This window comes from Nannospalax galili, unplaced genomic scaffold, assembly GCF_000622305.1.
Source record: "Nannospalax galili isolate Female #2095 unplaced genomic scaffold, S.galili_v1.0 scaffold54, whole genome shotgun sequence".
Taxonomy (NCBI): domain Eukaryota; kingdom Metazoa; phylum Chordata; class Mammalia; order Rodentia; family Spalacidae; genus Nannospalax; species Nannospalax galili.
Genome location: NW_008341028.1, coordinates 4,468,124 through 4,478,152, shown reverse-complemented (window position 1 = coordinate 4,478,152; position 10,029 = coordinate 4,468,124). Strand labels below are relative to the sequence as shown.

Below are 10,029 nucleotides of genomic sequence, written 5' to 3'. Positions count from 1 at the left end.
GATTCATCTTTAGCTTATCCTAGGAGCTGAGTGAGGCACTAGTGACGCGTTACAGTCCGTTACAGAGACACTCCTGGCCAACACTACAACTCCCAGAATACAGTTCGCCCCGACCCAAAGAGAGAGCCTTAGCTATCCCAGCATGCAACGCGCCTCTCCGGCTGCAGGGGTTGTAGTTTCTGTTCCGTTGGAAGCCGAGCAAAGCATGCTGGGATATGTAGTCCCCGTAGTCCCTTTCCCTATGCCCTCCGCGCTACTCCGCTCAGTCCCGCGTAGTCTCTGCTCCCCTGAACCTTTACACATGTCTTGGTTTATTTGAAGACCAGGAAGTTGATAAATCCTGAGGCCGGCTGCGGAAAGACGGTGGCTCAGTTGGGACAGTCGCCAGGGATGGCGGAGCGTGAGGATGGAACGGGTGTCCGGGCTGCTCTCCTGGACGCTAAGCAGGGTCCTGTGGCTCTCAGGTCTCCCTGAGCAGGGCGCTGCTCGGCAGCCCCGGATCATGGAAGAGAAAGCGCTAGAGGTTTATGGTAATTAACTTTACACGGAGCAGTATTTGGCTTATGTAGAGGCGGGGGAGGAGTGGGGGTGGAGAAGGGCCTCACCTTTGAGCTGGGTTGGTCACTTGGGTTTTTACCAGACCTGGTAGGAAGCGTGTTCTCCGGGGTCCTAAGTTACACAGGAATTTCTGTCATTCTAGGACCCTGGCTCTTCCTAAACCTGATGCAAAACTGAGCCAGGGACGCTTAAATGCTTTCCCCTTGTCTGCCTCTTGCTCTAGGGACTATGTCAAAACGTGCGGGCAGCATGAGTCTACAGTGGTCAGGGAGCAAAGCTGGCCTGATTGCGTTACTCAAGAGCCTTTCCTTCTCTAGCTACTGGACACAAGCTTATTCTGCCACTGCTGAGGCCATTGTTGGAGTCATTGTTGGGCAATGGCCGATTTAGGGACTGGCCCAAGGTCACAGCCATTCTTCTGTGGCAGAGTCCAGTAGGAAGTGAAGAGGTCGAGATAGGCTTCTCAGAGCAAGGCTTCAAATTTACAATTCCCTTACACAGTCCAGGTGTGTTATATATGTCTACTTACGTGTACACACATTCTTCTCTCAGAAACTCACTACTTTGAGGGACTAACTTGTATAGATAAGGAAAAAAAAAAGGCTTAGAGTGATTACACAACTACCCAGAGGCACACTGTCAATAAGGAACAGAGAAAACCAATTATCTGATTCCAAATGTAGAGCACCACTTGGAATTGCCTCTCTTCTCTCTTCTCACCTTCCCACCCCCTCACCTTTCTGTCCTCCCACCACCGATTCATATAGTATTAATTTTCTGGGCTGAGGAGAAAATCCATGGCCTCATAGGAGTTGGGGTGTGTGTCACCCCATCCCTATTTTTGAAAATTAGAACGATTTGATGTGGCACTACAAGACCTGGCCATACAAATACAATTTGGTTTAGGATTATAGGCCAGGAGAAAGATGCCAAGGATGGGAAAGATTTGGGGAGCTAATCATCAGGTTTACTTCTGTCTTGGTAGAGGCAGGACTTACTTAACCCCAGGCAGAAGATAATTACGTGTGCCCTATCTCCAGAAAACATTCCTGTCTTACCAGACCTCTATCTGTAGCATTTAGATACTGCAAGGGCAATAGAGATAGAACTTCGTAAAAGACATGATTCTAGTCCTCAAGCTTTTTTGGTTTTGTTTTTTGAGACAGGGTCTCTCTGTAACCCTGGTTGTTCTGGAACTCACTATGGTAGACCAGGCTGGCCTCAAACTCACTGAAATCTTCCTACATCTGGCCCCTGAGTGCCACACCTGGCTAGGCTTCAAGTTTATGTTGAATGAAATCTATATATGCAAAATAGTATGCATTAGAAACATAAGAAATACAGAAATTCAGAGGAAAGAGAGATAGTAATCTCCAAGTAGAAGAATATTAGAGCATTACTTGAAGTGAGCTTTGAAGAGTGATTGTGACTTGGTTCTAGAGAGGGGCAGAGGTCATACATACTAAGTCTAAGAAACTGAATAAAATCTGGTGAGAAAAAATGGAATGGCAGACTAGGTGGAGGTGCATGGTAGAGTTGGTTGATTGCAGGTTGAGGTGTGAATTTTACTTTAGATAGTAGGTTGGAATTAGATACTGAAGCGTTTAACAATTTTTTATTACATTTATGTGTGTGTGAATGAGTGCATGCATACACATGCATGCGACAGTGCCAGTGGGAGGTCAGTTCTTTCTACTACGTAGGTCCTGGGGATTGAACTCAGGTCTTCAGGCGTTTTTTGGTCACAAGTGCCTCTATTCGCTGAGCCATCTCACTGGCCTGAAGCTTTTAAATATAAATGAACAATCCTAATGTCAGTGCAGAGCAACAGAAAATTTTCAGTCAGGAGTAGTGTGGAAACAGCACTGATTTTTTTTTTTTTTTTTTTTTTTTTTTTGAGATAGGCTCTCCCTGTAGCCCCAGCTGTCCTGGAACTCACTATGTAGACCAGGCTGGACTTGAACTCACAAAGATCCATCTGCCTCTGGCTCCCGAGTGCTGGGATTAAAGGCGTGTGCTACCACACCTGGCTATTTTTTTTAATAGTTTATTTATTATTTTTATTTTATGGTATGAGTATATTGCCTGCATGTATGTGAGTGCACCCGTGTCATGCAATGCCACAGAGGTCAGAAGAGGGCGTTGGATTTCCCCTGGAACTGTTGTTTTTAAAGAAATAAATCCAAATTTCTCAAATCGTTAGAAAACTAGAAATGTTTAATAATGAGTAAGATTAAATTTCAGGATTTAATGGTATACAAAGAGTATAATACAGCTTCCATAGCTGAGGCTAACTTGGGATAAGAGGTAGAAAAACTGCCTCTTTTCAAAAAATCCTGCTTCCAGGGACTGAAGAGATGGCTCAGTGGTTAAGAGTACTGGTTGCTCTTGCAGAGGACCCAGGTTCAGTTTCCAGCACCCACATGGTAGCTAACAGTTTGTCTCTGACTCCAGTTCCAGGGGATATGACATTTGCTCCTGGTCTCTGAGGGCATTGCACAACACAAGTGCCCTTGTATACATGCAAGCAAAACACTCATACACATAAAATAAAAATAATTAAAAAGAAATCCTGCTTCCGGGGCTGGTGAGATGGCTCAGCAGTTAAGAGCACTGACTTCTTGCAGAGGACCTGGGTTTGGTTCCCAGCACCCACGTGATGGCTAACAACTGCTCATAACCCCAATTCCTTGGGCTCCAACCCCCTCTCCTGGCCTCCAAGGGCATTGCATGACACAGGTACACTTACATACGTATATGTAGGCAAAACACTCATACACATAAAATAAAAATAAATTAAAAAAAAATTCTGCTTCCCCCAAATCCCACAATAACATAGCTCTGTGAAGGGAAGCTTTATCCTCATTCCTGCCTACATTTTCAAATTCATTTTCTAGTCAAGTGATAAAGCCAAGAGATAGCCAGGGAGAAGGCAGAGTTTGATTGATTTGTTTTTCCTAGCTGCATTTCTGGTTACAGGGGAGCTGTAATAGAACACACCCCAGGCTTGAGAACAGCAAGCCATCCTCCCTAAAATCCTGTGTTGCTCTTTTTCACCCCACTTACCACTTTACCATTCTCCCCTTCATCTTGTTCTGGGCTTTTCCATGGCCAGTGAGGTTCTAGGTTCCTACATTCTCTACAATCTCATTTTTTTTTTTTTTTTTTTTTTTTTTTTTTTTTTTTGTTGTTGTTGTTGTCCTTTTGAAATAGTTTCCCTGCAGCCTCAGCTGGCCTGGAACTTGCTGTGGAGACCAGGCTGCCTCTGAAGTGCTAGGATTAAAGACCACCATGCCTGGCCTCCTACATTCGTTTTTAAAATAGAATATCTTTTATTTATTCATTGACAGTTTCATATATATATATATAAACAATGCATCTTGATCATATGCATCTCAAACTCCTGCTCTTCTCAGGCACCCTTAACTTCTCCCACTCCTCCCAGGTACCCTCAACTCCTTCCACCCCTCCCTGAGGCACCCCCAACTCCTACCAACTCCTCCCCAAGTACCTCGAACGAATCCTCTTCCCCCTTCATTTCTTTTACTGAGTCCAGTTATTGCTGCCTGTTGGAATGTTGATAGAGCCTGTTGACTTGCTCTTATATAGAGAGTCAGAGCTGTAGTGAGTTCATGGGTGCACTGGCCTCATCATGTCGTGAAGACAGCATTTCACAGCACTCCTTCCCATCCGCTGGCTCTTACATTCTTTCTACTCTTATTCCTCCAATTCCCTAAACCTGTGTGTGTGTGTGTCTGTGTGTTGGGGGGTGGGGGGTAGAGATATCCCATTTAGAGCTGAGCAACAGACACTTATTCTCAGCACTTTGACCAGTTTTAGTTATGAATTTCTTTTTATTTTTTTATGTGTATGAGTGTTTTGCCTGCATGTTATGTAAGTGCACCCAGGTTGTACACTATCCATGGAGAACAGGAGAGGGCACCCCTGGAACTGGAGTTATGGACAGCTGTTAGCCGCCATTGTGGGTGCTGGGATTTGAACCCGTATCTTCTCCAAGAGCAGCCAGTGCTCTTAACTGCTGAGCCATCTCTCCATAGTTAGGAATTTCCTCATTAATTGCTGACCACTGCAGAAAGAAGGTTCTGTGGCCAAAGTTGAGGGCAGCACTAGTCTTAATTCCATTCCCTCTGATTAATTTTACCAGACTCTCTTCATACTTTGAACCTTTTTCTCTGTTTTCTTTCTCTTTGAACTAAAACACATACTCAGATTTTCCTAATCTTTGTCATGATTCTAGCCTCCTTGTAAAACTTCTGCCCATCTTCTGCCAGTCCCTTCCCAACCAAGGCTTTTGAAATATATTTTCGGTTTCACTTTCTCCCCCTTTCACTCCTTGCTTTGCTACCAAAGCAGCTATTTTACAAGTGACTCTTTTTTTTTTTTTTTGTCTTTTTGAGACAGGGTCTCCCTGTAGTCACAACTGGCCTGGATTCACTATGAAGACCAGGCTGGCCTCGAACTCATAGAGATCCACCTGCCTCTGCCTTCTGAGTGCTGGGATTAAAGGTGCGTGCCACCACGCCTAAGTGACTTCTTTTTTAAAAAAAATATTTATTACTTTATTTTATGTGTATGAGTGTATTGCTTCCATGTGTGTAAGTGCACCCATGTCATGCAGTGCCCACAGAGGTCAGAAGAGGATGTCAGATCCCCTGGAACTGGAGTTATGGATGGTTGTTAGCTGCTATGAGGGTGCTGGGTACCAAACTCAGGTCCTCTGCTAGAGTAGCCAGTGCTCTTAATGGCTGCTAAGCCATCTCTCCAGCCCCACAAGTGACTTCTTGAATGACAAAGCAAGACCTGATTAGCTGGAGTTTTTCTGTAGCATTTAATGTTGTTAATTACCTCTCTCTTCCCTTCTCTGATTTTTTTTTTCATTCTTTTTGTTTTCTTTTTTAGACAGGGTCTCACTATGTAATCTAGGATGGCTTTGAATTCAAGATCCTCCTGCCTCAGCCCCCCAAGTGCCAGAATTACAGGCATGTACCACAGTAGCCAACTTCCCAAGGATCTTTGCATTCTTTTAAGCAAATATTAATGCAACTCTCAGGTTTCTGGCAGAAATCTCCATTACCAGTTTCCTCTGAGAAAACAGTTTTCTCATATTATTAACAGAACAGTTTCTTGATTCGAAACCATGGAGAATATGAAAAGGGGAAATGTCACAGGACAAAAGTTTTTGACTGAGGAGAAGGTGGGATCAACTTTATAAAAGTAGAATCTGAATCAAGCCTTTGAAAATGGGCAGCCTTTCAATATTCCACTTTTAAAGTAAAGGAAAGGCAAGAACCAGAAATTTCCTTCGTTTAGAAGCCAATGTAAGGAAATGGTAGAGAAGAAGGGTGGAGCTCAAGCATAGATCTGTTAAAGCTAGCATAGGCAAAAGGCATTCCTCCAGAGACTGGGAAGAAAAGAGTGGCAAAGTCTGTCCACTACTGAGAGGCTAGACTCAGAACCAAAGGGCAGAGCTAGTGACAGCAGCCACAAAGCTGGACATATGACAACAGTAACAGGGTCCTTTCAGAGGAATGGACATGGTAATTCTTTGCATGTGGAAGACAAGCAAAGAGAGAAATGGAAGATGGCTCAGATTTCAAGTTCAGGTATTTGGGAGGAAAGTATTAAGATAAAAAACAGATCATTGGAGGCTGGCGAGATAGCTCAGGGGTAAACACATTTGGCACCAAGCCTGCCAGCCTGAATTCTGTTCCCATACCCACAGGGTAGAAGGAGGAAACCAACTCTGGAAAGTTGTCTTCTGACTCCCACACAAGCACTGTAGCTTGCCCCACCCATATAATACACAATAAATAAGTACATAAAATGTAATTTAAAAAATTTAAAACTGGTCAGAGTCCTTGTCTAGTACACATGAGGCCCTGGGTTCAATCTCTCATACTTTAAAATAAATAAACAGAGCTGAAGAGCTGGCTCAGTGATTAACAGCATTGACTGCTCTTGCAGAGGACCCAGGTTTGATTCCCAGTGTCCACATGGCAGCCAACAACTGTCTGTAACTCCAATTCCAGGGGATATGACACCCTCTTCTGGCTTCCCTGGGCATTACATGCATAGAAAACACTCATACACATAAAAATAAATAAAATATTAAAAAATAAACAGGGTCTGGAGAGATGACTCAGTAGTTAAGAGCTCATACTACTCCTGCAGAAGACCAGAGCTCAGTTCCCAGCACCCACATTGGGTGGCTCATAATCACCTGTAACTCCAGCTCCATGGAGCTCTAGCACCTCTGGCCTCTGAGGGTACCTGGACTCAAGTGCACAGATACACACACACATACATATGATTAAAAATAAGAATAAAGCTGGGTGTGGTGGTGCATGCCTTTAATCCCAGCACTTGGAAGGCAGAGGCAGGCAGATCTCTGAGTTTGAAGCCAGCCTGGTCTATATAGTGAGTTCCAGGCCAGCTGGGGCTAAAGGGAGATCCTGTCTCAAAAAGACAAAAAATAAATAAATAAATAAATAAGTAAATAAAGACAGTAGGAGAGAAATGTGGGTGGGACTGACAACTGATTACTTCAATTTCATATACAGTGATTTTTGAGGTTCTTCAAATGCAATTCAGTAAATATTCCAGCGAATGTTGAACTGTGGTATAGTGTTTAAGTGAGCACCCAAGGCTAGAGTGGTTGAACTCATGGGATCCATCAAGGAGCAGAATTTTGGCTGAATATTGGAGCTACCAGGAATGCTCTGAAACAAAAATGGTGTCTGGGCCCTACCCCAGGCATTCTGATGTAACTGCTTTATAGGATGCCTTGAGCATCAAGAATTTTTAAATTTCTCAGGTTATTCTTATGTACAGCCCAGTTTGAGACACGTTGGTATAAAGGGAAGGAAATCCCTTTACACCATCACTCAGGATATTCATATGTTAATGTAACACTTTGTCTCTGATGCTTCTTTAGATTTGATAAGAACTATCCGGGACCCAGAAAAGCCCAATACTTTAGAAGAACTGGAAGTGGTGACAGAGAGTTGTGTGGAGGTTCAGGAGATAAATGAAGAAGACTGTCTGGTTGTCATCAGGTTCACACCAACAGTACCTCATTGTTCTTTGGCAACTCTTATAGGTAAGCTTTTCTGTGTGTGTGTGTGTGTGTGTGTGTGCGTGTGTGCGCGTGCGTGCCCGTGCCCCATATATGCAGGTGCCTGCAGAGGCCAGAAGAGGGTGCCAGATCCCCCGGAGTTACAGGTGGTTTGAGCTGCCCCACAGTCAGTGTTGGGAACTGAACTTAGGTCCTTTGAAGGAGCAGTGCATACTCTTAAATGCCGAGCCATCTCTCTGGCCCCTACAGAATGTTTTCAATATTCACCTTCTGTGGTCCTCACAGTTTGCCTCACAATACCATTATCTTCATTTGACAGATGAGGAGTCTGAAGCTCAGAGAGTTTAAGTGACTAGCTCAGAATCATCTGGCAAGGGAATAAAGCTGAGACTTAACCCAAGACTCCTGGCTCCAGATCTGTTTCTTTTTTAGTTATATCCTGGAACTTCTGAGTGTGCTTGTCCACTGTTAATGGAGCTTGGTGCTAGGCCAGCTTCTCTCCTAGTCCTGCAGAGTGGAGTCCGTCCAGCACTGCCACCATCCCCATCTTTTCCTTTCAGCTGCTCTGTTGGCTTCTATGTGCAATGGGCAGACATCTTGCCGGGAGGATTTGTTTTTTGTTTGTTTATGGTGCTATGGACTGAACCCAGGGCCTGTCACAAGCTAAGCATATGTTCTACCACTAAGCTATATCCAAATCCTCCGGAAGTTTTTCATTTATTTACTTTTATTTTATGTGTATGAGTGTTTTGCTTGCATGTATGTAAGTGTACTGATTCATGCAGTGCCTGTGGAGGCCAGAAGAGGGCGTCAGATCCCCTATAACTAAAGTTACAGCTAACCTACATAATCGTTAGCTGCCATGTGGGTTCTGGGAACCAAACCCAGGTCTTCTGCAAGAGCAGCCAGTGGTCTTAACCACTGAGCCATCTCTTTAGTTCCCTAAATAAATAAATTTTTTTAAAAAAGAAAGTAATGAATAGCTGTAATAAGTATTAGTGGATATTACTGGTGGTAGTAACTGTGCAGATGGGACATGCTATAGGAAACTTAGAAAATATTATTATATTACATTATTCTACAAAAAATATTAGTATGACTGGATATGGTAGCACATGCCTATACTCCCAGAACTTGAGAAGCTGAGCCAGGAAGACCATGAGTTTGAGGCCAGCTTGGCCTGCATACTGAGGAGTTCCAGTCTTATCTAGGCTGCATAGTAAGATCCTGTTTCAGAAGCCCCCAGGGGCTAGGGAAGATTCTATGGTTGAGTACTTGTCTAGTATGCACAAGACCTTAGGTTTGATCCCTAGTACTACCCAAAAAATATTGTGTTGGAAGGGAGGGAGTGGGCATGGATTTGATCAAAACCCTTATATGCATGTATGAAATTCTCAATAAAGTTTTTGTAAAAGTTAAAAAAAAAAAACAACAAACCAACGAACCCTGTAAGAGACATTAGACTCCATTTCCTAGGGAAATGGCAACAATATAATGTGATTTCCTATTACTATTGAAAGTAAGTATAACCAAGAATCAGAGTATTTGTGTGAAGAATGTTTGAGAATCATTGAATTATAAATTCAATTCACATCACAATTTCAGGTATAAAGAAAATTTTGTTTAGGGTTGGGCATGTAGAGCTGGTACATACTTGGTACAGTTGGTAGAGTGCTTGCCTAGCATGCATGATGCCCTGGGTTCCATCCCCAGCACTGCATAAATTGAACATGGTGGTACACATCTGTAATCCTAATACTTTCTGGTGGAGGCAAGAGGATGAGAATTTCAAGGTCATCCTTGGCTACATAGTGAGTTTGAGGGCAACCTGGGCATGAGACCCTGTCTCAGAAAAAAAAAAGAGTTTGGGGGTTGGAGAGATGGCTCAGCACTTAAGAGCACTGACCATGCTTGCAGAGGACTCAGGATCGATTCCCAGCACCCACATGGCGGCTACAAACCGTTCTTAACTCCAGTTCCAGGGGAATCTGAAGCCCTCTTCTGACCTCCACAGCATTGTATGAAACGGATGCACTCACATACATTCAGGCAGTACGCTCATACACATAAAATAAAAATAATGAAATATATATAAAAAAAAGTGTGAACAGAGATTGAGAAGAGATTAACTCTAACAGAAAAGGCACCAGAAAAGCTTGTCTTCCTGGTTTTTGCTTGTCATCTACTCACTCCCAGTGAATAATTCTGAAAACTAGGCAGGAAAACCAGCCAGTGGTCATCTGTGTTGACATACTGTAGTCAAGCAGGAAGGCGGTGAGGCTGATAGTCAGGCTGCAGGTTCAGCACAGCATCCACCCTTGCCACTTGTTAACTGTGCTTGGCTATAAAATGAAAAGGATATATATATATATATA

At 43.4% G+C, this 10,029-nt stretch overlaps 1 protein-coding gene across 1 annotated transcript in view; it reads left to right on the top strand.

Moving 5' to 3' along the window:
- Nucleotides 1–215: 215 nt before the first annotated feature.
- Nucleotides 216–10,029, top strand: part of Ciao2a (cytosolic iron-sulfur assembly component 2A) — an 18,123-nt gene continuing 8,309 nt past the window's right edge. Inside the window, exons 1-2 of the mRNA XM_008836288.2 lie at nt 216–530; nt 7,514–7,678. Coding sequence (XP_008834510.1) covers nt 407–530; nt 7,514–7,678 — 289 coding nt within the window. The 5' untranslated portion in view covers nt 216–406. The remainder of the gene's footprint in view (nt 531–7,513; nt 7,679–10,029) is intronic.